The 26,286-nt window shown below is 26.8% G+C and overlaps 2 protein-coding genes across 3 annotated transcripts; both read left to right on the top strand.

Moving 5' to 3' along the window:
• The first annotated feature begins 373 nt into the window (after positions 1-373).
• On the top strand, positions 374-21,717 carry BNIP3 (BCL2 interacting protein 3). The gene is made up of 6 exons (XM_035873746.2): positions 374-638; positions 9,786-9,954; positions 10,989-11,076; positions 18,755-18,828; positions 19,154-19,309; positions 19,398-21,717. Exons 1-6 carry the CDS (start codon positions 596-598, stop codon positions 19,447-19,449), a joined length of 582 nt encoding a protein of 193 aa, XP_035729639.1. The 5' UTR covers positions 374-595; the 3' UTR covers positions 19,450-21,717.
• A 1,781-nt stretch (positions 21,718-23,498) lies between these two features.
• mms4 (Methyl methanesulfonate sensitivity 4) lies at positions 23,499-26,255 on the top strand. Of its 2 annotated transcripts, none has more exons than XM_035873745.2 (5): positions 23,499-23,763; positions 23,997-24,168; positions 24,333-25,756; positions 25,830-25,883; positions 26,000-26,255. In XM_035873745.2, exons 3-5 carry the CDS (start codon positions 24,473-24,475, stop codon positions 26,117-26,119), a joined length of 1,458 nt encoding a protein of 485 aa, XP_035729638.1. In that variant the 5' UTR covers positions 23,499-23,763; positions 23,997-24,168; positions 24,333-24,472; the 3' UTR covers positions 26,120-26,255. The 2 variants fall into 2 exon arrangements, with proteins under 2 accessions (XP_035729638.1, XP_035729637.1); XM_035873744.2 differs by having other exon boundaries at positions 23,759-23,894.
• The last annotated feature ends 31 nt before the right edge of the window (positions 26,256-26,286 follow it).

Here is a 26,286-nt window from a genome sequence, read left to right as displayed (position 1 = left end):
GATAAAAGATTGTCTAGTAATAGTAATAATTTGATTCATTTGGATATTTTATGTTTTGGATAAATATAAGAAATATCATCTTGCTAAAAGAAAGAAAGAAGGAAGGAAGGAAAGAAAGAAAGAAAGAAAGAAAGAAAGAAAGAAAGAAAAAAAGAAAGAAAGAAAGAAAGAAAGAAAGAAAGAAAGAAAGAAAGAAAGAAAGAAAGAAAGAAAGAAAGAAAGAAAGAAAGAAAGAAAGAAAGAAAGAAAGAAAGGAAAAGAGTGATAGACGTTCATTTGAATAACGTAGTCTTTCTCATCGTGCTTGACTTACGTAGTATTACCCGGTGAGGCGCGCGCGGCCACATGATTGGTTAGCGCGGGCGAGCTGTATGTGTTGACGTTTCATCAAAACAAAGGCACAGCAACTACGCGAGAGGCCCGGGCTGGCATTTTATCGTGATAATTCGTAGCGAGTACGTCACGTTTCTACGTTGTCATACGTGTACGCGCACGAAGTAAGTCGCTCGGTTGTACACGCTTTTTCGGATCATTGTACTATTCGTGATTGTTGTTTAACGGAAGCCTAGTTTTTTTTTTTCCTTGTGCATTAGATATGTCATCCTCGATGAAATTTACGTTGGATGAGCTCTTAGGAGGTAAGTAATGATCAAATCAACGCCCATCATCCCACGTTTAAAAATATATTATCATCACACGAAATTTGGCCATTTCACGGATATTTAAATATTTGGATTAGTCATCCTCTGGGAAAATTTCTTACGAAGTTGGCATCCACTAAAATAAAGCGTTACCACTAATTCAACGTATGTATGTATCTCTTTCGAATAGGATTTAAGAAAATAAATAGATATTGCATTATTTTTGCTACGAAGTATGATACTTGTTCTTTCGTTTGTTTCAAAAAATTATCGTCTACCTTTGATGTTAAATCAAATGGATATTATCCAGATCCTACGTAAATGCAGGACGCTAGCAGCTGTCATTGCCGACACAACGCGGCCATTGCGCCGCGTTTCTTTGCTTTCATAGCGTAAACAAACGCCGTTTCTTTTTGCGTCGTCGATAAACGTGTCACGCGTGTATATATATATTACTAAGTGTGTATATATTATATATATATATATATATATATATATATATATATATATATATATTTATTTATCCACATTTATGAACAAATGTTCAGTCGATTCCATATTTCCCTCAAAAGAATTATAAAATAGAATAGAATAGAACTTTATTATAGTAGAAGAAAATGAAGAAAAATGATTTTTGACGCAATTACATCTTGTTAGTAGATCTGACTCAATTTAACTTTCTCGTCCTTTCAATAACAAACAACTTTTGATCGTTAAAGATTTTATATAATTTTATAAAAATTTTATAGCATCTAAATCTATAATGCTTGCAAATAAAATATTATATAGCGAGAAGAAAGAGAGAGAAAAAAAGAGTAGAATCATGTGAGATGGAAATTAATAAAGAAATGAATTCTCGACAGTCATCCGTATCTCGTTAATTTATACCTACGTAGAACGAATTTGTACATAATTTAATACAAACATGTATATATATATATATATATATATATATATATATATAAATGTATATATGACAAAAAAAAATTTAATTAAAACATATACTTGTAAATATTTTTCTTTAAATCGAGCGATAAAATGGTTCGTACGATTGTCTCGTCGTTGTCTTTCAAGCAACGTTCACGTAATAACGACTTACGATCAGTTTTATTACGGAGTTTCCTATCTTGACATATAATCTCTCAAAAAAAAAATGCATTTTCTCATATCAATTATATTGTTTTCCTTTTTTTTTTTTTTTTTTTTTTTTTAACTTCTATTCTATTTATACTTGACATTAGACGCTTGACAAACAACGAAATGCAAAATTTTCAAATGTGTTGTCATCAATATTTGTCTTTGTTTAAAATTAAGATAATTTTTTTAATTTTTTTTTATTTCAGTGGAATATTTATCATTTTAATTTTTTGTGATTTGTTTTTTCAAGTTCAATAAATTTTATAATTACATTTATATACATATATATATATATATATATATATATATATATATAGCATACAAATATAACAAAGATAAAAATAAACGAAGTGGTTAGATTATCTAGAGTATATTTTGAAGATGTATCCATCGATTAGACACTACGGAATTATCAGTGATTAAAGAGTAACATCTGTGAATAATATACAAAGTACATAGGAAACTTTTTGTAATATGCAAGAGCATCAGGTTGTTGGTGTATTGACGATACCGATAAAATAAAAAAAATTAAAAGAAAATAAAAAAATCATTTGACAATCATACGAAAATAATATTGTTACAACCAATAAAATCAAGACATTTTATCTCTTTGACTACAAATGTGTACACACACACATATATGTATATACACATATGTAAATGTCTGTATCTGTTTTTTACGAAACAAAACGAATGTTAAATATAACCTATATACGCCCATACGACGTGATAAAAATTATTACCAGAACGTTTGGCAGATTTTTTAATGGTTTATACAGGGTGAACCAAATGTGATTTTTTATATCAATTATTCTTTTTTTCAGACTTTTCAAGTTAATTTCTTTCTTCCTTTCTTTTTCTTTTTTCTTTTTTGTCGGATTATAAAATTAAAAGCATAAGAACTTATATAAAAATATATTTCTTTTATTAAATTCGAATTAAATACATATATATATATATACTCTTTGTTCGAGTAAGACAAAGGGTTTACTATTTTCAGATTTGACTCATATATCATCATCATCAAATCAAAAAAAAAGATAGAGAATGTTCGTACTTGCTTATACTCATAAAATAGCACACAAAGTCGACAATTAGGTCAGTGTCCTTTCGGCTCAACTCGTATCGATCTCCTCCCGTCTATTTAAAATGAATTGCTGTATATATATATATATATATATATATATATATATATATATATATATATATATATATACCTAAAATTTTGAGAACGTGTCTTTCGTATCCAAGATCATGGCCAATGTTTTTGTTGGCCAATGACGATGCTGAGTCTGCTTTGGTCTACGTGCTTTGCTTTAGCGTACATGTGGCGGCGTCATTTCGTGGAAAACTGAAAACGTGACGACGGTCAGGCGATCAATAACCATATCTTTCCTAATCATTTCCTAAGATATCACTCGAGTATTAATTCTTATTTAAGAAATTTTTAATGAGAAGACACAAACATCATTCGAAGATCTGTTGCACCATATAAATTCCTTCTTCTTTTCTTTTTTTCTTTTTTCTGATTTTATTTTTCGCAAACTGCTTATATATTAAAATTTTAGTGTGTGTGTGTATGTATGTAATATATAAAAATTATATTTATTAAATAATAATAATGAAATTTATATATATATTAAATAATGTATCAAAAATTTATATAACTAATATATACAAGTTATTTTTACGCAATACAATGTATTATAATTTAAATAGAAATAATTATATATATATATATTTATTTATTAATGTATTCTAATAATATGATCTATTACATATATAAAATATAATAGAAGATAATTATTATCTTGAACTTTTTAAAAATATTCTAGTAAAAGATAATGATTTACGAAAGATGATTCTTTAAGCATCGTTTTTATCTCTTTGTACAATTTCTTTCGCGATTTTATCTATATACTTTTTACGTACAATTCTATTATCATCGGCTATCGATCTCATTTTTCTTAGGAAGCTGCAGGACGCTTACTAAAATACGTTTCAGTGTTGTGTGTGTGTGTGTGTGTGTGTGTGCGTGTGTGTGTGTGTGTGTGTGTAAGAACAAGAGTGACGTCAGAGATATATCATTAACAGCAAGCTTGACCGAACGTGTATCTTTCGACCGACCAAATGATGAGTCATCTTCAACAAACTTTTTTCCTTTTCTCTATTTTCTTTTCTCTCTTTCTTTCTTTCTTTTTTTTTCTTTTTTCATTTCTTCTTCCATCCAAATACTTTGAATCCATTAGAAAATCCATCGATTTTCAGGTCAGAAAAATTGTGAAGAATGTTCAGGTATTATCCGGAGGAAACCTTTCGAAGGAAACAGATTCTTTTCTTCATCCTTGGATTCTTAGTAATACTTGCAGTTTTTACAAAAATAGAAAAAAAGAAAAATATAGGAAAAAAAAGAAAGAAAGAAAGAAAGAAATTTTTCCCCGAAATGATTTCGATTGCACCAGAAATGTAGAAAAGAAAAAATAAGAATAAATCCGTTATAGTAAATGTATATTGAATTTGATAGATCATATTAACATATGTTATATATGTAGATTATGTTAATAGGATTATTTTACTAATTATTTTATCATTCGTGTTATTTATTATTTACATAATCTCTAAAATTTTACATTTGCATTTAATATAGTTTAATATATTATATTTACATATACAGAAAATGTACATTTTAATGTAGTTTAAATATACATTTATTTACAGTGTCAGAGATTTCCAAACTTTTACGGACCGAAAGTCATTTCGAAAACAGTAATTTTTTACGATCTACTTAGTTGCAATTTATATTTAAAAAAAATCGGATTGAATACAAAAAATATTAATTTACTACTTTTGACATTTGTTTTATTGCCTTTTTCATTGATATAAAATTTTAATATTTAATTGATATATAAATTTATAAATAAAATACCATTCGACGATTCCCAATATATAAAACTCTTTTATAATGAATATATACTAATATTTAACGCGACTCCCACACTTTTGAAATCTCCGATTTATGTGATAAAACAAGCAAAAAGTAATTAAAATAACTTCTTTACGAATTAAATTGATTGTTTTGTTTGACGGACAAAAAAAAACATCGATTAGAGAGAGGGAGAGAGAGAGAAAGAGACAATGTGTAATCATTAAACAGTATTTGAGGCGACAGACTGGCGAAAGAGGCCATTCAGTTGATTTCTATTTTTAAATGCTGTGTGGACCTCTTGTCGACTCATTTAAATTCTTCCGTGTACTGTGATTTAAAATTGTGACTTACGCACTAAATGTCATTCTTTTTTTGTCTGCGACACTTTATTTCAATCATTTCAACACATATTTAGAATTCACAGCATATTTAAAATTATTTTGATTATGATTTTTTTTTTTTTTTTTTTTTTTTACAGTGAAATCTCAAAAAGAATTTGAGATCTTCTCCATCAATATATCGAAAAAAAAATTTTTATCATCATTCCCTTATACGCATAAAAAAAATCTCAGAAGAGTCTTATCTATTTGACTTTCTAATAATATGCCTAGTTATGAACCTAGAACGAATATAACTTGCAACTTCTATTCAACTTCGAAGTGCAATATAATCGCAAGTTTCCGGTTCATTTTATAATTATTGCGAAACTATAGGTTTAAATCATACAGATAATTTGCAATATCAGTTTTCTTTTTTCAGTATATCACAAATGAGAGAGCCTTGCCAAGGAATATATATAATTATTTTTTTCTTATATATGTGATTAACTTAAAATACTTGATCACGCGAGGTTATCCTTTCGATACTTTCCGGAAAAAGAATAAATTTCCATGAAAAGAAAAGAATTTTTCAGTTCCTTGTAAGAAAGTTGGATAAGTTATATGACCGTAAATTCTTTCTTTATCGATCCTTCTCTCTCACTCTCTCTTATAATAATTTTTCTTATATAATAATTTGGTGAAAGTTTTCGCGGTAAGGAATTTTAATTTTTTCATTTGCGAAGATTTTTCAATTAACTGAGAGAAATAACTTTCTATCGTATATAAGAAAAATGTGATTTAATTTAAATTTTAGAAACGATGAAAGAGAATTAGAAAATTATAGGAATGAAAAATAAATTATTATAACCGATTATAATTTATTTATTTATTGTGTGAAATAACATTGTAATTGGATTATTATCATATGCACGTGTCATATCGGTCAGATAATCTTGGCATGGATAAATTGATATAAAAGTTTTCAAAGACCGTGGAGGCATTGGACACATATCGAAAGAGGATGTATGCATATATATATATATATATATATATATATATATATATATATATATACGACAATATGCATCGTAACAACACTTGTGTAGAATCAACACGTGTGGCCTTGGCTTGGTAAACAGCATGCGTGATAACTGCTACTTTTTCGATTCAACGTCCGGCCTTTAGCTGATTGAAAATATTTTTTAGTTTTAAATGGATATAAATATTAATGGTAATACCATTTAAAATATGATGCGTTAACATTGAATCCACTTTATATATTATTGGATTAGAAAAATAAAATTTATGGAGCTTGTACTTCTTTTTCTATTAAGAAGTGTTTATGTACGAAAATATATGCATTTATAAGATTTATAATTGATTACGAATGAATTTATATTACCATAATTTATCGGAGTATATTTTAGTTGAGAACGCCCATAAATATGTTATTTATTATTTATTAACGTTATATAAGAATACAATATATATCATTTTATAGGATAGTATGGTAATATATTATCCTAGTATAATTGAATAATATATTAACATTATATATATGTCTTGATATCGTAGTATATTTCATGGTTGGCCAATTTTACTTAGCTTTTTTTTAAAATTACTATTGCTAAAACATTTGCAATAATCTCCTTTTTGAGGATTCATAATCGGTTGCATAAGTTTCATCAATCGACGTAACTCCTTCATATCGATCTTTACCAGATCTTCAGTAATTACATAATCACAGTTTTCAATTTTATCCAAATCGAATGTACTTTCAGATTTCTCGGATATCATTCCTTTTTTGGTGCTCTTTTTTATCGAAACGTTAGAGGAATTAGAGAAACTTTCGATGTTATAATAATCGTTTCTTTGCGTAAACATTTTGAATAATTAGAAAAGCTCTTCGTGCTTGCACGAATTATACCATAAATTTTCGTGGAATAGATCAAAGAGATGCTGGAATGTAAATGAACGTCAAAAAAAGAAACAAAAAAGGTTAAGAAAAAAGAAAATCGTCCTTTTTTTCTTCAATTTTTTTTTTCTTTTCATTTATTTGAAAATTAGAAATAAAAAAAACGAACAAGCGCGCGATGAGATGATTATGTATCTAATAGAAACAGGATGATCGTATCTTCAAGCTCTATTTGTAAGCAGACTAGATTCTTGTGGGAAATAAAAGCAATTTTCCCATTCATGCATTTTTCATATATAGGGTGTCTGGATTGGATCATTATCTACAGGATAGACCAAAAGATTCTAGATGATTTAAAAAATCGATTATTTTTTAGTTTCAAACTTTCAAACTAATTTTCTTTTTTATATTTTATGGAACGACAAATCTGAAAAAAATTCGAAAAAGAACAATCTATTTTTAAAATTACCTGGAAAATTTTGGCTCTACTAGAAACTTTCGGGCCAGCTTATATTTTGAAAAATAATGAGAATTAATAAAAACGATTTTAAGTCATGAAAATTGCTATAATTGTGAATCCTCTTCAAATGCATTTGGGATTAATTCGATTTTTACTTCAGATTGTTTTTGAGCGGTCGTTAACCCAACAAGAATTTCTACAGCGCAATCGAATAACTACAGAAGTAATTGTGTATGTTCTCTAATCCTTCACCGATCGAGATATATATATATATATATATATATATACATATATATATATATATACATATATATATATACATATATATATATATATATATGTATGTATGTACAACATATTTATGTGTGTATGTATGCGTATGTGTATGTGCATGTGTATGTACGATACTAAAAGAACGTAGTATTGATAAGCGTTCTTTGAGCATTTGTATGCATGTAACGAACATTATATATGAAGGTAATAGATATATTTCGTTTCGTTACATTCAGTGCTTCTTACTTCATTTCTATTTCTTAGAAAAAAGACAATTAATCGATTACGTACATATTCTTTTTGATTGATTGATTATTGTTAGTTTTTTATTCCTTTCTTTTTTCTTTTCTTTATATAGATTCTCGTTGAGCGTATACATATACAAAAAATACAAATTATTTTCAATGAACGTATAGTAGTTTCAAATTATTTTCTAATCTAAGTGAAATTTTTAAAAAATTCTTAACAAAGATTTAAACAAAATTATAATATATAACATTTCTACAAATTTGTTTGTGTGTATGTCTATTTAAATTTTAATATATGTGCATTTTGTAAAAATAATATTAAAAAATATTAACATATTATGTAATATATATTGTATAGGTACGTATACGTATATGTATTCAATTTAAATAAAAAATTTTTTTTAACATTCTCTAAAATCCATTACTGTTCGTAAAAAAAAAAAAAAAAAAAAAGAAAAAGTTGCTCGGGTTGAAAAAATCAAAAAGTCATCTCATCGTGTTAGCTGTTAGTCATATCGAAAGTTATACGCTTTTAAATAGAAACGCTTTTAATTACGCATCATACTTGTATGTAGTGTAAACATATTTACGTAATTCTGTGATAATTAGAAAAGATGGTGACACGAACTGATTAATATCGATCACACATACATACATACATACATACATACATACAGGTTTTTCTCTTTTTAACGACAATCGAAAGCATTTTATGGTCTATCGAATATTATGAAAATGAAGAAAAAGTGAAATATATCGCAACTAGGTATGTGCGTGTGTGTAAATACATACATCACTTCTTATTAGTAAACCGAATTCTCAAGTATACGAAATTATTCGTTTTCACGTAATAATAATGTTTATGTTTTCATATAATCGAGAATGAGATCGAAGAATCAAACTACGCTTATAAAGAGGTTTCATGGACATTTAAATTATAATAAGTACAGAACGAGGAATGAACAACGAGAACTTCATGAGAATATTGTAAGCTGATATGAAGGTCTCCTATTACATTGTGTACGTGATATCGATGATAAATTATGATAACAACAGATTGCATGATCATATATGTTTGTATCATTCTTATTCAAATAAATACAAAAATGTACATGTGTATATATAAATATATGTAATATATATCCTAAAAATAATATTTTGGGTTGGCCGATAAGTAATGTCAATATTTTTGACTGTTAAACTTCTCTTAATGGCAATTCAACAATTTTCAAGATTATTTTTCAACACTATTTTTAGTTTTATAATCCAATTTTCATACATATTACACATTTTTATTAATACAAAGATGATTCTCGAATTGAAAACGCTTTATAAACATTAGATTCATTTATTGTTGTTCATACAATAATCGATACGATAAAACAACTTCCTTTGTACGTCAGTGTATAGACTCAATATAGATCTAAATATGACGCAACGATCGTCTTGATTACTTATGTTATTTAAACTGAGGGGCCTTGACCGTGATCTCGCTTTGTCATCAATTTCTCTATCGTTCGATAACGTTTTAACCTATAATTTAATCACATTATTATCTTTAATTACTATAACTTTTGAATTTTCATGAAATCTGATTTAATCCACGTGGTCTGCGTTCGTTCGTTCGTTCGTTCTTATGAGAAACTTTAATCTATCGTAGTCTAGATAAGAGTAACAAATGCTGATATTAAATCTAAAACACTATCCTAAAAGATTTGCTAAATTTCAATGAAATAAATTCCAAAATCCACGCATTGTCTAAATTGTAATTTAATTCGTAAAAAAGATAATAAAAGATTTTTATCAGAAAAAAATCAACATCTTTTTATCGTAATCGTAAACAATTTTTATTAAAAAATTTACAGAATCATGGGTGGAAGTGAATCCGATATCTGCTGAAAGGCGAACACCCTTGCCATTCAGCAGTGGTGGCGAAGAATATCTAAGACTTCTGAGGGAAGCACAGAGAGATTCAACGCAATCATCTGCCAGGCATTCTTTAGCATCCTCACGTCGAGATACTCCTAGAGACAGGTAAAAATTGTTCTCTTTTCAATAGCTTCTGTCTCACAAATAATTCTGAATACACAGCAGATGGAAAGCGTTCTGAATAAACAGCAGATAGAAATCATTCTGAATGTACAGCAGATGGAAATCGTTCTGAATACACAGCAGATGGAAATCGTTCTTTGTGTGTGCGCGTGCGGGTGGATGTTCATTTATTTATTTGTTTATTTATTTGTTTATTTATTTATTTGTTTGTTTGTTTGTTTGTTTGTTTGTTTGTTTGTTTGTTTGTTATAATTACACAAATATATTGAAGCATATATCTACGATAAAAAAAGAGCACTGTCAAGAAAAGTTAAAATGTTATCTTTAATATTGATTTTATGGCTTACAAACTCGTGACTCCAAAAAGACGATTAATCATAATTTTCTTCTTTTTTTCTTTTTTCTTTTTTTATTTTTTATTTTTTTATTATTTTTTCTTTTTTTTATTTTCTATTTTTTATAAATGAGACCATTATTGGATTATTGACATAATCCGTAAAGATAGAAAATATTGTTGAGGTAAAGATGTTCAATAGTATAATCACCACAACGTTCTACATAACAGTGTCTTTTATGGGTAGAGAAAAAACAGCTTCTATTTTCTCTCGACGCTTTTCGTTCTTCTCATGACGGCGGGGGAGGGGGAAGAAAGAAATAAGCCGTCTTTATGACTCACGAACGAAGAAGAAAGAATCTTTTTTTGGAGCGAGCGTTTCTTGGTGCGCTACTTGGATTCGTTTTAAAAGAAATGTTTTTTTGTGAAAGAAATGAATTAATGACCGTCTTTTACCTTTAAAAAAAAAAAAAAAAAGAAAGAGAGGGGAGAAAAAATGATGACTGTCGTTTCTTAAAATTTAATTTTAGTACGACTTTGATATTGGAAACCAAACGAACTTTGCTAATGCTAAAGTAAAGCTAAAAATTCCGATTTATGTATATAATTGAAATAAATGATATAATCGAAAAATGTGTAATATCCATAGATCATAAGAGAAATTTATTTTTTTCTATTTTAGCCCGAAGAGTCCACCTAACAGCCCGAATACGGAACTTTCTACTGAAGATGAGCTCAAAGGGGTCTACATAAATTACAGCTGCAACAAGGTCAGTTTAGAAAATCGATTGTAATAACCCGTGTTGTGTGAGGTGTGTCGCATAAATCTCAGAATGAAGCGAAGTACCTACCTACGCGCGCGTACACACGAACATATGGTTAACTTTTGTGGTCGATCATTGAAGTCTTTAGAAAAACCACAAGCCTGATCCATTCGATCCAAACGGAAATAGGACTTTAGTCGTTGTAAAAAAATCTCGCAAAAGATCAAAATCATTCGAACATTTCATTTGAAAGTAATCATCGAAGTCATTCTGTTTATTCTTCCGGATTGTTAACATTACTTCGTATGCAATCGACAAACTAATAGAGAGGTTATATATATATATATATATATATATATATATATATATATATATATATATACATACTATGCAACTGGTTTTATCGAACGAGCTTTACCTTCTTTACAAGGTCCTCGGATCAGTGACTCTATCAACTCTGCGACTGTGTGTATACATCTCTACCGTCAATAGGTGCGGTAATTTACCGAATACGGCTTTGGAATTGCTTTGAAGAAAAAAGTTATATGTATATCGAGCAGATGTTTTTTTATTTAACTATATGTATGTACAGTCAAGATTCTTTTTTACATTCCATTAATTTTACATAAATTATGCGAAAGCATTTAACAAAATTTATTTAAAATATTAAATGTAATATAAACACAAAACGTATATTCGATTAATTAATGATAATTATTAAATTATTCAAAATTTACAATATAATCAGAAAAAAGAAAATGTGAAGTATATATATTAATTATAATACATCTCTTCGTAGGTCAGAATACTTAACAAAAATATCAACCAATTTCAATGAAAATTCTTTCAATGAATTCACTTTCTCAAGTACTTTCGTACTATTGAAATTGAAATATTGCGTTGTACGATAATAATATATACAAGTATGTAAACTTACTTATTATTGTATATAATATCGAAATGTAATCAAAATAATTTATTAATTTACTTTACAAAATCACTAACTATTTCTCTTGTGATACTATTACTAGAGTTCTCTCTCAGGGTTTCAATTTGCTCGTACGTCCATCGAGAAGGAATTTCGTGATAAGATTTACCAAGATGGTATCGTTTACTTTAATTGGTTTACATCTACCGTTCTCGCATCTTTCTCGTTACTTATATGTACAACCTAGTGACAAGAAGTAGGACAAGAAGATCGTATGATCATTGTAATCGAATTAACGTCGCCGTCATTTTCCAATTCATTTCAACGATTCATTCTGATCTTCGCTTTTAGTAAGAGACCATTCTGGTTTACCAGGGTCATGTGTCCATTTATACTTTCCCGATACGTTATTATGTATTATGAAAGATTCTGACACGGATTCTTGTATCATAATAATTTATAATTTTAATATTATACAAACATGTTCTTGTAGATCTACATATACAAAGAATACTGTATTCGATTCAATTCTTATCGAATATTTTTCGCATTATTATTTTACGTAGAAAAAAAAACAAAGTTCTCAAAGATAAATAATAATTACCTATTCATAAGACGTATTTCTCGGAAAAGACTACATATACCTGTATTTCAAATTATGTCCATGTGAAATGTTTGTCTCTTCTGTCACACGCGTACATATGTATGTATTGATTACTCGTAGTGTTGATAATAAGAAGGCTTAAGTAGTCCGGCGAGTTTATCTTCTTGGGGGAGGGGGGGGGAGAGAAAAATATAATAAGGCGAAAATAGTAACAAAGAAACATTTATCTACAAAGTGAGTAATGATGATAATGAGGTGAAACTTCTTGATTTCGTAGAATTTTTCTTTCTTTCTTTTTTTCTGTTTTTATTTTCCCCCTTTCTTTTTTCTTCGTAAGTCATTGATACCAAAATATTATTCGTTATAATCTTTTCGTGAAGATAAAAACTTTATCATAAATATTTCTTAGTTTCTTTTTCTTTTTCTCCCTTACTAAGAAAAAGAAAATTGTAAGAAAATTAAAACTTTTATAGTTCCCACAGTTTTTTTTTCTTCCCAAGGAGCTACGAAATGATCATCTAAATTTTTAGGTATTTAAAAAGAAAATTAAATTTATATAGTTCTTTCAAGTTTTTCTTTTCAATTGATTTTCTTTTTGCTAAAAAAAAAAAAAAAAAAAAAAAAAAAAAAAAAAACCTATGAAATATCTGCACCAAAATTTATAAATATTAAAAAAAAAAAAAAAGAAAAAAAAAAGAATCGCTTAAAAGTAAGTTTTGCTATAAACGGAACATCGACAAACTATTGCCTTTCTGATCTTCCCCTACATGTAAAACTAGACTTGGGGCGCAAAAGGTGATGTGAAAGTTACTATAATCTCTACTTCTACTATGGTTCGCAACAGCGTTGCCAAGCTGGATTGAAGCATTGCTGTCCTTTTAATAATCCTTTCGCAGCTGCCGTTAGCTACGTGTTTGCCCATTCATTTAATAAACAACTGTCATATACATGTTTCAATAATCACCATTGATTTAATCAAACTAAGATCTTTTTATACTAATCGTTTCTTTTTGAAACTCTCTCCAAATTATTTATAGAGTTATCTCTATTAATGAAAATGTACAAATTAATTTCATTGGCTTAAACACTAATTATTCTTTTCCGAATTGTCTTTTATAATTTTTTAGAATTGTTTATTAGTTAAAATATTGTTCAAATTGATTTCATCATATCTACTCCAAGGATAAAAAAGATTGAAAGCTTTCTAATTCTTGAAATGAATAGTAGATATTTCTAAAGTTTGATATTATGTTACTTTTTATATACTTTTTCTATACTATTCCCATATTATATGTCTTACTTTATCCTTTCTACTACATAGAAAAATGTATACCTCGTTACACGCATCGCTAATCCTTGGGAATTGTATTTCTTATATTATATATGTACGTTCAAGCTTTACGTAGCTAACACTGCATTACCTGTAATTGAATGCTCACGTTCGTTTTTTACTAATGAGAGAGAGAGAGAGAGAGAGAGAGAGAGAGAGAGAGAGAGAGAGAGAGAGAGAGAGAGAGAGAGAGAGACGTTTAAAGAGTCTAATGTAAGACGTATTATCATCAAGGACATTGTTATACACAATTTTTATCGTTACTATTTCAATTTTTGCTCTTGCTACTACATAAATAATTAATAAAAGTTTGTAGGGAGAAAATTGTAAAATGAATAATATGATTGAATATATTTTGTAAACAAAATTAAGACGTTTGAACTATTTATTTTCAAACTTTTAAGAAAGAATTGAAATATATTTGAAATGCATATTTATCCGAATGAAAATTAAATTATTTACTTTTAAAAACATCAAATAATTGTCTATAAAAACGTGATGTAAAATAAAGAAAAACATAATTTCGTAAGACAGTGATCTCGGATTTACTTTGAAATTAATACGCATGTATTACAGTACACATAAAAAGAAAATAAAAGAAAAATTAAAAGGCATATCATGTGATCTTTAAAAGAAATCTCGACGATTCTCGTTTCTATCTACTCTTCCTCTCGTTCGATGCAACAAACCGGTTGAACTGCTTGCACCACTGTTTAAATCGTACCAAAGCCGCGTTACGACTTTTGTAAATGTGTGCAAGTGCACGCGAATAAATACACTTCGAATGTGTGCTAATACGCTAAAATGCTACTGTTTTATTTCGAAGAGGAAGATGAAGTAACAATTACTCCATAAAAGAGAATACAAACTTTAGATGAAGTATTCGCATCCCGGAAAGGATGCTTTATTTATTTATTTATTTATTTTTTTTTTAATTATTATTATTATTAATTAATATAATAATATTTAAAACAACAACACATAATATAGATCCAAGTCAATAATTACTTATAATTTATTTTCTTTTGGTTATCACACATTAAAAGATAAATATTGTCCATTTAATTTGGAAACTTATTAGTTTCAAATGATCCATATAGATTGTCGTGATTATTTTGCGTAAATGGAAATTGTCTGAGGTATAATTACACATCGGAGAATCTCTCCCTCGCGTTTTGCGTGTTTATTTGCATGTATATATGTAAGTCATAAAAGATAAGCTTAATTTATCTATAAATCTATAAGCTAGGAATAAAATAGCAACGTAAAAGCGTGAAGTATAAGATACGGACGTTCGTATGTATAGTAAGTGCGATCTACAATTGTTTGATTAAAATAATCTTTTATAAGAAGATTATCAGACTAAGGAAAAAAAACAGTAAGCAAAAAACAAAAAAAATAGAGATGTACAGATTGTGTAACCCGCGCGTACGTGTGTGTGTGTACATACATTGTATCTTCCAATATATATAGTGTTGAACTTTGCGTCTCTGTTCGTACATACGTGCTCGATCTCACGTGAGCCATGGTTACCTGTAATCTACAATTCGTATCTTCATTTTTATTACTTGGTTAATAATAATTCGAAAAATTTTATTATTTCAATTAATTAAACAAAAAAATCTTACTTAAAGATAATTTATAGAAATCGTAAAAAAAAAAGTTATAAAGATGAAGAGAAAAGTAAAATAGTAAGATAATAACAAAATGTAAAATATTTTTTTTTTTTTTTTTTTTTTTTTTTTAAGAATATATACACACGTAATTTCATGTATACACGGGTGTATGAAAAATATTTGATTTTGGCGCGCTCTGGGGGAAGGAAGAAAAATATTCCCACTAGAGGGAAGAACGATACGTTCATTGTTTCATTGTCATTAAAGTACAATATAGAGAAGTTCTATTGCGATTATGTATAGATTGCGCGTCGCACTGCGTCTCAAGAGAATTTAGTCAATGAAAAGAAAGATGAGCGACGATGTCACTGTTCGATGAGTGGCTTCCTCGCATCTGCTAACTTTGTCGCTGCTACATGTTATAAAAAACAAGAGAAAGAGAGAGAGAGAGAGTCTGTCTATAATGTTGACGTTTAGTATCTCTCGACCAATCAGAGAACATAACACGGTCACGCCATGCGCAGTAATGGTGACTCCGTTCTTAAAGTGAGGGCACGCAACGTTTCTAACATTGTCGCGCATCACACCAACAAATCGATCTTTCTCCATATAGTATTGCATATATATATATATATGCGGATCAATTTTGAGTCATATCGACGATTTATCGTCGTTTAGAACAAAAGAACGTCACATATAAAAGATACGTACGAATATAAATATATTCGTTCATTTTGAAAATAATATATTCATTTACATGGACAGTCACATGTTCTTTTTTACCATAGATTGTCGACGAACGAATCTCAAACGTCACTGTCTTTTTCTTTTATATCAGCTGTAATTACTATTATTACTGTATAGGTCACGTGGACGGAACAGCGCATTATTCTTTTTGTGCTGTATTTACGTGTATATATATATATATATATATATATATATATATATATATATATAATTACAATCCCTAAATATCGTTTTCACCCTTTTACGTCATTCATTTATTCATTTATTTATTTATTTATTATTTTGTTATTTTGGATTTTTTTACATAGATTTATTTACAACTCATAAACTCTTCTATGGATAGGATATATAATTGTGCATATATATATATACATATATATATATATAAATTACATAGAAACTACAATACATCTTATCTGTATTTATGTCGTAATTACAATGACATACGAAAATGTGCGTCATTAGTTATGCATAACGAGAATCAACAAATGTATGTAAATATATTTCTTTATTTTTTCTTCGTCATGTATATGTTTTATCTTCAAAGTACAAAAGTAGAGAAAAAAAGGTAGGAAAGAACTCGACAATATAGCAAAAAAAGTACCGTTTTTTAACCTAAAAATTTTACCTTTCTTCTAATTTTATCTTAATGTTAGTTAAGAATATAGTAATAATAAATTAATTGATTTAATTAACTTAAGAATTAAGTTTATTTGTGTATTTTAATATAGCACGTAATATAAATCATAAAATTGATATTAAAAATCAAAATGATATTAAAAAAAATTCGAAATGTTTTCAGCGATATTACACTATTTTTCTATTTGTTCATTCACACAATAAGAAGATATATGTATGTATGTACATATACATTATCTCGACGTAACGATTTCCATTATTCAAAGCTTGTATATTTAAACTATGAATAGTAAAACCGCACATTTGCTTGCAAGCTATGTGAACCGTTACTAGAGCCGTTTGAAAACTTCGCGGCTTTTTTCACTTTAAAAATGAAATTGATACATTAGAAAAAAAAAAAACAAACTACATATTCTTCAAATTTCACTTTTGATTAATCTTCTTCAATTCTTCATAAATTGTCTTCGTAATTGTTTCTTTTTTATCATCAAATTTATATAAATCTTTAATCATTTTTTCTTTTCTTTTGTTTTCTTTTTTCTTTCTTTTGCCGAAAAATTAATTAAAATATTTATATTACGCATAGTATACCTGAAGATGTAATCAAAGTGAATAAAAAAAATGTTCATTAGAAAATGATTTAGTTATTCGTTACGAAATCGTACTTGATATTTAAAAACAATTTTTATGAATTGTATTAATTTGCTGTTTAATGTTATCGAAGTAAAGAACATTTATGAGATAATATTTATTGTTGAGAGATTTAAAACATATATGTCGTCAAGATTATTATACTTAACCTTAATGTTTTCTTTAAAGAAATAGTTTTTTTATTTACTCTTTTTTAAATCATTTAAGCGTTTTAATAAGTAAATTTCAATTACATTTATTTCTCATGATGTTGAATCATAATTATATCAAAAATATTGTTTTATTGCTGCGTCATATAAATAATAAAAAAGATGTCAATTTTGTTTTAGTAGATTTCTCTTTGACATTAACTGCTGCGCGTTTATCTAAAATCCGGCTATGCGTTGACTATTTTAAGAATTTGTTTAGTCGTATTTATTCAACTTGGCAAAGTTTTCGACATGCTTAGATTTTTATTTACTTTTCTGGATATCTAAAGAAAATCAAGATAAGTAAACCGACAATAAATTACTCGTACAAATTTTATATTTTTCAATGGAGATTAGAATAATTTTTTTTGTGTCACACATGTTCCAAAAATGGGACCTTTGATAACATAAAGATAATGTTTACGCAAGCATAGATACGACATTGAATTGCAATATAAAGGACGTATTAAGCAATGGGTCAATTACATGGTTGCCCAAACGTCAGAGGTTATCCTTAAATAGAAATAATTAAATTTCTTTCTGAACATAGAGAAATCATTAAAATTGTCCATTTTTAGAAATTTTTGTTTCAACTTTTTTGTTTTATAAATGGTTTAAAGCCGAAAAAAATAAGATTTAGGTCATATTTTTTGTTTCGTCTTATTTGCTTAATTTTTATACAGTTTTACTTAATATTTCTGTTTCTATATTTATAAATATGTATAAAGGTCTCAACATCCTGTTATATCTTGGTTAAGTAAACTTATCACTCTAACACAGAAATAGTATGTTTATAGGTCGCTATTAATATAGACGTAATAATATATCCTGCCTGGTAATATTCTTTTGAAAGTAACGATTTCGTTTTTTTATTTCCCCTCGTAAAAATTCGCTATTAAAATAAAATCTTTTTTTTCTATCCATTGCTCATCACATACACATTTTAAATATGAATGATTATAATTTTTTGCCCCTTTGTAGGAAGGCGAACTATTAGACAAAAGTATGGATTGGATTTACGAGTGGAGCTCACGCCCTGATCAGGCACCACCGAAGTAAGATAAATTTTATATCGTCTTTATGAAACATTACAATCGGTAAATAGAGGCTTAAAAAAAATATTATTTACAGACCGAAACTTGTTAAGTAATTTTAAAAATTGTTTCTTTTTTAGAATCTTTTATGTTTAAAATTAGATTTATAGTTTTACAATCTGAAAAAAAGTTAATATGATAGTCTCTAAAAAGAGTAATTAACTTTTATATCACTTAGGAACTTTTGGTCCTCATCTTGTAGTTTTAATATATAGTATCTAGGATATAAGATAAAATTAGTCTTTTCATAATATCTATTGCTAACGCTTTGTTCTTTATTTTTCAGGGACTGGAAATTTAAGCATCCTCTTGGTATAAATAAGAAAAAAACTTACAGCATTCGTACTGCAAAAGTTGGTAAAAATGGATTGTTTTCTAAAGAAGTACTTTATACTTTAATCCTCACGAATGTTTTGTCCTTATTAATTGGAACTGGTCTTGGGTAAATAATATTTATATACCTTTATAATTATTCATTTTTTCTTCTATTTTTATTGGAGATTAATAGATGTTCTTAACATTTTCATTAGGGTTTGGCTTACCAGGCGAGGTCTGCTGTTGTCTCGCGTTGCCATTGAGTGAAGATAACAAAGTGATCTTAATTAGGATTGTCGCATTCTAGATTTGCAAGAAAAGGGGAGGGGAATATAAACTGATAATTGGAAAGCATGAAAGACTGAAAAGCAGATTGGGAGGCGATAAAGCCTAAAAAAAGATACAGAAAAAAGCGCATAAATTTTTGAAGGTCAATGTTAGCACCTTCTTCTCTAAATCCTGCTCCTCTTCGATTATACGATACTTCTTGAGTAATTTGTATTACTTAATTAATGCGCGTCATATGTTTAAGGAAAACATTAAAAAAAAGAGTAAAATAAATTATTAGAAAAAAAAATAGAGAAAGGAAGAGGAAATGAAAAAGATTATACTATATAATGAAAATATTAAAAAAATAAAAAAAAATAAAAAAAATAAAAAAAAATAAAAAAAAATGAAAAAATATATATATAAGAAAAAACAAAAAGAAGATAAAAAATTATTTACAGTAGTCTAGATTTGTGCGGGAAAAAAATGTGTCCATTTTATACCATTTCTAATGCGTTTCTATTTGCGATAGTCCATAGACATAGCTTGAATAATATTTATCAGTAACTGATTATTGCCTGTTAGATTGGAAGAAACGAGCTGGAATGAAAGAGCAGCGTCAGTAACGAATGAGAGAGAACGAGAGTAAGACTTAGATTGATTGTGTTTTAAGTATAGAAGTGCACAGATAAGGAAATAAAATGCGAGAATTCTCATCATACTATAAACAATTACGACTTCATTCCCTTCATTTTGGAATAATCTTGACACATTATATTTATTATTCGAACTGCACGATAATTTGTATAATAAAAAAAGAACAAAAACACAAAAAAAGTAAAAGGAAAACTAAACGGATACACACAATGTTATACACAGAAAAAATTATTCACAAAGGAGACTTTGATGGTCGAACGAAGACACAAAATTTATACTTTTTTTTTTTTTAATGCTATTATCATATCATGTTTAATATACAGAGTTTACATAAAGTTCAGTAATATTTTAAATGATAATTAGAATAACAACATGGTAATGGTAATTACCATTTAAAGTGTTGCCGGACTTTATTTAATATATATATATATATCAGTGAAACGGCAGTAATAATCGATCGTGAAATAATTTTCACAAAAAAAATATCATATTGATTTTCACTTTTGGTAGTGAAAAAACGTCTGTAAGGAAAATCTCACGGCAGTCGGACGAAGGGACTAGATATAGATTTTTTTTACTGCCAAATATTTAAAAAACTTTGTTTTAAATTATATTGATTATATAGAGTAAAGTTTTGTCTGTTATATATCGTTCGAATATAATTACAAGTCATTTATTCTAAAAATACACATATAATAATCCTAAAAAAGCAATATATAATAATTTTTATCTCTTAATAATTTTTGTTATATGTACTCTGTTTATACATATAGCTTACGTACGCATTCTATTTGATTACGACTTAAAAGATATGCCAAATTATTCGGTAATATTAGAAAATTATATATATGAACGCACTTTGTGTATATCTAATGATTTTTAATCCTTTCTACAATTTTTTTTCTTATGGAAAATATACTACAGTAGACAACACAATATTGATAACGATATTAATAAATCAACTAATATATACAGTTGAAAACCCTCGTCCGGCCACCGTATTAAATTTCTTTTGATTTGATCTATAAAAAAAATATCTTGCAATTGATAAAAAATAAAATCTTTTTAAATTACTGTATATCACATATACTTATATATATTTGTGATATATTTGTAATAGCATTAATAAAAAAGAAAAGCGCAAGAAAGGTAATGCAGACAATATAGTAGATTATTACCAAATTGTACAATTGTGTGAAGAGGTTCAAGAATTTTATAAATTTATGAAAATATATAAAGCACATTTTTCACGAGTATACGTGGCACGACTTGAGAATTACATAATATATGCTAGGCAAATAAAAAGTAAATATAATTGAGTGCCTAGCTATATCCATTATTTTTAAATAAAATGATGGTCAATGCATATTTTTCCTTGTACGGGTAAGTGTAAGATGAAAACAAAAATTGCACATACATACGAGTGTTTGTAATTCTGAATGATTCAATAACGCGCGCGTGTGATATTTCTCTTATAGTAATATTAAACTGAACTTTGTAACATTTGTAAAAAACAAAAAACAAAACAAAAGAAAGAGCTGGACTTCTATTCATATGGAAAAAAAAACAGTGTATTGATATACAAATAACTAAACAATTCAATTTAAGTTATGTGCATATTAAAAAATGGCATAAATGTCCCTTTAATATTTTTTGTATTTAACTATCAGTATGGATTTATGATAATAGAAAACTTCGATAAATTATCTTAGCAAATAATAAATAATGAGAATTAAACTATGATGAGCCGATGCAAAAATTGATATATAAGTTCTTAAATAATAATAATTAAAAGTAATAATATGATGGAGATATGTCGTAATTGTTAAATTGTATTTGCATTGGATTTGTTTTCATTGAAAGTACTTTCTTTTACTATTTTCGTATATAAGTTATCTTATTTAATTCATAATAATGTTTTTCAATAATTATTAATATGTATTTTTACTGAATGATTACTTTGTATTTTTCTGTATGTAAGCAAACATAATAACAGTAGTAATAATAATGATTATTATAATAATTTTGTTTTATATCAACTTTAACAGAATCAAAAAATCTATCATATTTCGACTCTTGTACTGACGAATCACGGTCATAAAACTTGTAGTATGAGTATCCTGTTTATTAAGAATCATTTTCTCTCATATAGAAAGACATATAGGCTCACCCAAATATGGCTCTATAAAATATATTAAATTAATTTTACGTATTTTAATATGTGAATTTTCGTATTTTAATAAAATTACGCTAGCTTCATATATATTTGGATAGCTTTCATATATATTTGGAACATAAAATTTTAAATATATCTTGGTTTGATATTTTTTGAAATGGTCACTGACATTGAAGTAATTATTTTTTGGATATAAAATCATAATAGTAACTTGATTCCTGAATTTGACTTTTTGCTTTATTAGAAAACACTAAGCATTTTTGAATAAAATTTTAGGATAAAAATTATAGGGTCCACTGCATGATGTAAGTAAATCGCGAAAATTACCAATTGCTCTATTAATCATTGTACAAATTCTAAATATGTCAGGTTTTTTAGCTTTTTTTCTTAAAAAATGAATCTATACAATATAGAACTATTTAAACAGTTATTTCTAATTCCCATTGTAATTATTCTTTTATCTTTCCATGTTTTTATACTAGTATTTCAATAGATCGACAAGCAACAATATTATTACTTTTTAATTTAAATTTTTTACTTATTTCTAACATACTTTTTTGATTGAATTGATGATTTGAATGAATTGTTTCAATAATATAATACTTTAATTCCTATAATTACTCTGTAGATGTAAAATTCAAAGAAAATTGGTTGATATCTTTATATTTTAAATATGTTAGAAAAAAATAATGTAGTGATGATTAGCATTCCTCTACATTAGGCATTTTTGTTATAACCAATTTTCAATATAATTTCTGTAAATGCAAATATTTAATAATGATCACCCCTTTTTTCCAGATAGAACACATTTTGACAAATTTTTCTTTGTAATTTTTACCTTGACATATATATTCATTCTTTTACAATATGTCCAAGTAATTGATCTGTATTTGTAGAAATTTATATATGATATTTTTGGATCCTGTAGAGAAATTTATTTTTTGATAATTTATATCTTCTGTTATAATTTAATATCAGACAGTAGTTTCTATTACGTCAGTAATATATATACTCTTCGATTATAGTTTTCTTTTATAAACTATATTACTACCATTATCAGAACTACTATTAGAATTACTATTATTATTATAAACCTTATATTATACCAAATAAAATTCATCATTATTACTTTAAAGATTCTCAAATTCATTATCAACTTTTCTATATGCCATTTCAAAATAACTATTTGCAAAATGTTCAAAGAAAAATATATATTAATAATAAAAATTCAATTATAGAACGATATAATACAAGAATTAAAACTTCTTAATATAAGGTCATCTCTGTTGTTCCCTGGTAAAGGATATGCATTGGTTAAAATTATTTTTATTTAAAAAGGCTAACGGATGATCAATTATTATCTGAAAATCCTAATCCTATCGATTAAGGATCTGAGAGTCATGTTTTGTTCAGAAGAATATGTACAGTACAATATAGATAATTTGCTTATGCCAGGAATATATCAACATCTGACCGTAAAGGTAAAAATGTTTTGCTAGAATTAACCTAGATTTCAATAAAAAAAATTCTTTTTTTTTTTTTTTAAATAAGTTCATTGTTTCAAATTATTAAAAATAATAATACATGGATATTAAAGTAATTAAAAAATATTGTAAGTACTAATAAAACATTTTGTAAATTCATATTTTTTAATTCAATTTGCGTGCATTTTACCAACGTTTATTATATGCAATGTTTGCATGAACTTTCACAGGATGAATTCACTTTATTTGAGGAAAATTCATTTTTTATTATATGAAATGTTATATTTATCATTTCTCGGTAACTAGAAAATATAAATATAAAAGGAAGAAAAAAGAAAAAAGTAGAATATAACAAGATACATTAGCATGTAGTATAATTAACGATAAAAGTGCTGAATTGAGGTTAGTAAAACAAAAAGTATCGTGTAGTGTCATGTGTATGAAAATAAATAACTTTAATTTTTAAATAAGTATAATACTAACAAATAACTTAATAATATTATAAATCATATATATATGTGACTTATAATAAGAAACAATATTCGATTATACATTTATATTTATAGTTATGTATTGGTGGAAAAATGCTTTAAAACTGTCATTTCTATACAATTATGAAAACGGATAAAGAATTTTAACTGTAATGAAAAAATTTTTATAAAATCTTGATGCATTTAAAAATTACACAATTTTAAAAGAAATAAAAATGTCAGAAGTAATCGTATTAAGTGATTCCAATGAATCTGATTCATCAATAATTAATCAAATTAATCCAGAAATAGGAAATTCTCAACAGGATTCTTCATCTGATGATTTTGATTTTCCTGAAGTTCAGTTTGATTATATTACTAATAAAAATAATATTACTAATACAAACAAACCATGTCAAAGACAATGCACCATAAATGATAATTCTAAATCATTGAATGTTATTTCAAATGTTGAAACTAATAATGAAATGTGTACAAGTACGCTTTCTAGAAAGAGATCTTTTACGCATGATATGTCTGATTCTTTTGAATCTGATCGATATGAAGAAAATATTTGCACGAATCAACAATTGTTTAAAGAACCAATAAAAAAGAGTAAATATAAATTAAAAGAAGAACGTCGTAAAAGACAAGATAATTTAATAAAAGAAAAAGCATTAAAAGCAATAACAGCTAAAAAATTAAAAAATATTAAACCAGGTGAATGTATAAAATTTATGAAAGTTATTTTGGATAAACGTATAGAAGAATATAACTTTTATCCAGAAATTCTAGTAACATTAAATGATACAAATGTATCATATAATTTTATCTCACATTTAATTCCTAAGAGTATAACTTGGGAGAGAAGTATAGAAAAAGATAGCATAAATGAAAATAATAAAATATACACGAAAACTTTTAAACAAACTGAGAAACATATAATTGTTATTTGGAATTGGAATGAGGTAGTAGAAAAATTAACGGAGGATAGTTTTTGTACAAGTATTTCTTATATAAGGACTTTATTGCCAGATTATAATATGACCTTAGTTATTTTTGGTATTCAAGGATATTTTCTATATTATAAGAAAAAGAATAAATTAAAAAACAATAAGGGTTCAGGGAGTAAGTCATGTAATAAGATTGAAGACTTTAAAGTATATAGGGAATCTCCAGAAATTTCAAAACAACAACTAGAAATGTGTCTTGCTGAAATTCAAATAATTAATAAGTGTAATAATAGACTTATTGAAAATGCAGCAGACTTAGCATTAATGATTTATCAATATACTAAAGCTATTGCAGAAATACCATATAAATTAGAAAAGAAACAACATTTTGACAAAGAATATAATTGGTACATAGCAGGAGATAATAGAGACACAGTACGGGTTGATAAAGATGGAAATGGATTGAAAAGATTATGGCAACAACAACTTTGTCAATTTAATTTGAGTAGCCTGGAAATTGCAGAAGCTATTTGTTCTGTATATAAAAGTCCAGCGCAGTTAGTTGAGGTATGATTCTTTTATTACAATATATAATGGATATATATTAACTATATTTGTAATATTTAATATTGTATTTTAGGCTTATATGAATTGTACATCTACAGATGGTAGCAAATTATTAAAAGATCTTCCTGTAAGTAATAAAAAATTCTGATTGGAATTAAAAAATATAAAATATTTTAAGTCATAATATAGATCATGATGAAAATAATTATATATACAATATAATAATATTTATTATATTTGTAGATTAGAAGAGCAGTAAGACCCCTTTCAACAACCAGACGAGTTGGTCCTGAATTAAGTAAAAAAGTTCATATCATGTTTACTTCTGAAAATGGTGATATTTTGCTTGGTAATGATTATTAAAGATATATTTTTTATCTGCATTATCATTTACTATGAAGAAGTTATAGTGAAATATGATGAATGTTTATTACATTATATGATTTTTAATTTGTGTATCCATGCAATACATTGTACAAATTTTCAATATATGACTACACAAAACATTTTTATAAATTTATGATGTGTAT

The sequence above is a fragment of the Vespa mandarinia genome, chromosome 1 (genome assembly GCF_050613455.1).
Source record: "Vespa mandarinia isolate Hongniang chromosome 1, ASM5061345v1, whole genome shotgun sequence".
NCBI lineage: Eukaryota > Metazoa > Arthropoda > Insecta > Hymenoptera > Vespidae > Vespa > Vespa mandarinia.
This window is presented reverse-complemented; position numbering and strand designations above follow the sequence as displayed.

Excerpts from the sequence above, each read along its gene's own strand:
- BNIP3 (XM_035873746.2), top strand. The coding sequence starts at position 596 with ATGTCATCCTCGATGAAATTTACGTTGGATGAGCTCTTAGGAG. Across the intron at positions 639-9,785 it reads GTTGGATGAGCTCTTAGGAG|AATCATGGGTGGAAGTGAAT; the intron begins GTAAGTAATGAT and ends AAAAATTTACAG. Across the intron at positions 18,829-19,153 it reads CCTGATCAGGCACCACCGAA|GGACTGGAAATTTAAGCATC; the intron begins GTAAGATAAATT and ends TTTATTTTTCAG.
- mms4 (XM_035873745.2), top strand. The coding sequence starts at position 24,473 with ATGTCAGAAGTAATCGTATTAAGTGATTCCAATGAATCTGATTCATCA. Across the intron at positions 25,757-25,829 it reads GTCCAGCGCAGTTAGTTGAG|GCTTATATGAATTGTACATC; the intron begins GTATGATTCTTT and ends ATTGTATTTTAG. Across the intron at positions 25,884-25,999 it reads AATTATTAAAAGATCTTCCT|ATTAGAAGAGCAGTAAGACC; the intron begins GTAAGTAATAAA and ends TTATATTTGTAG.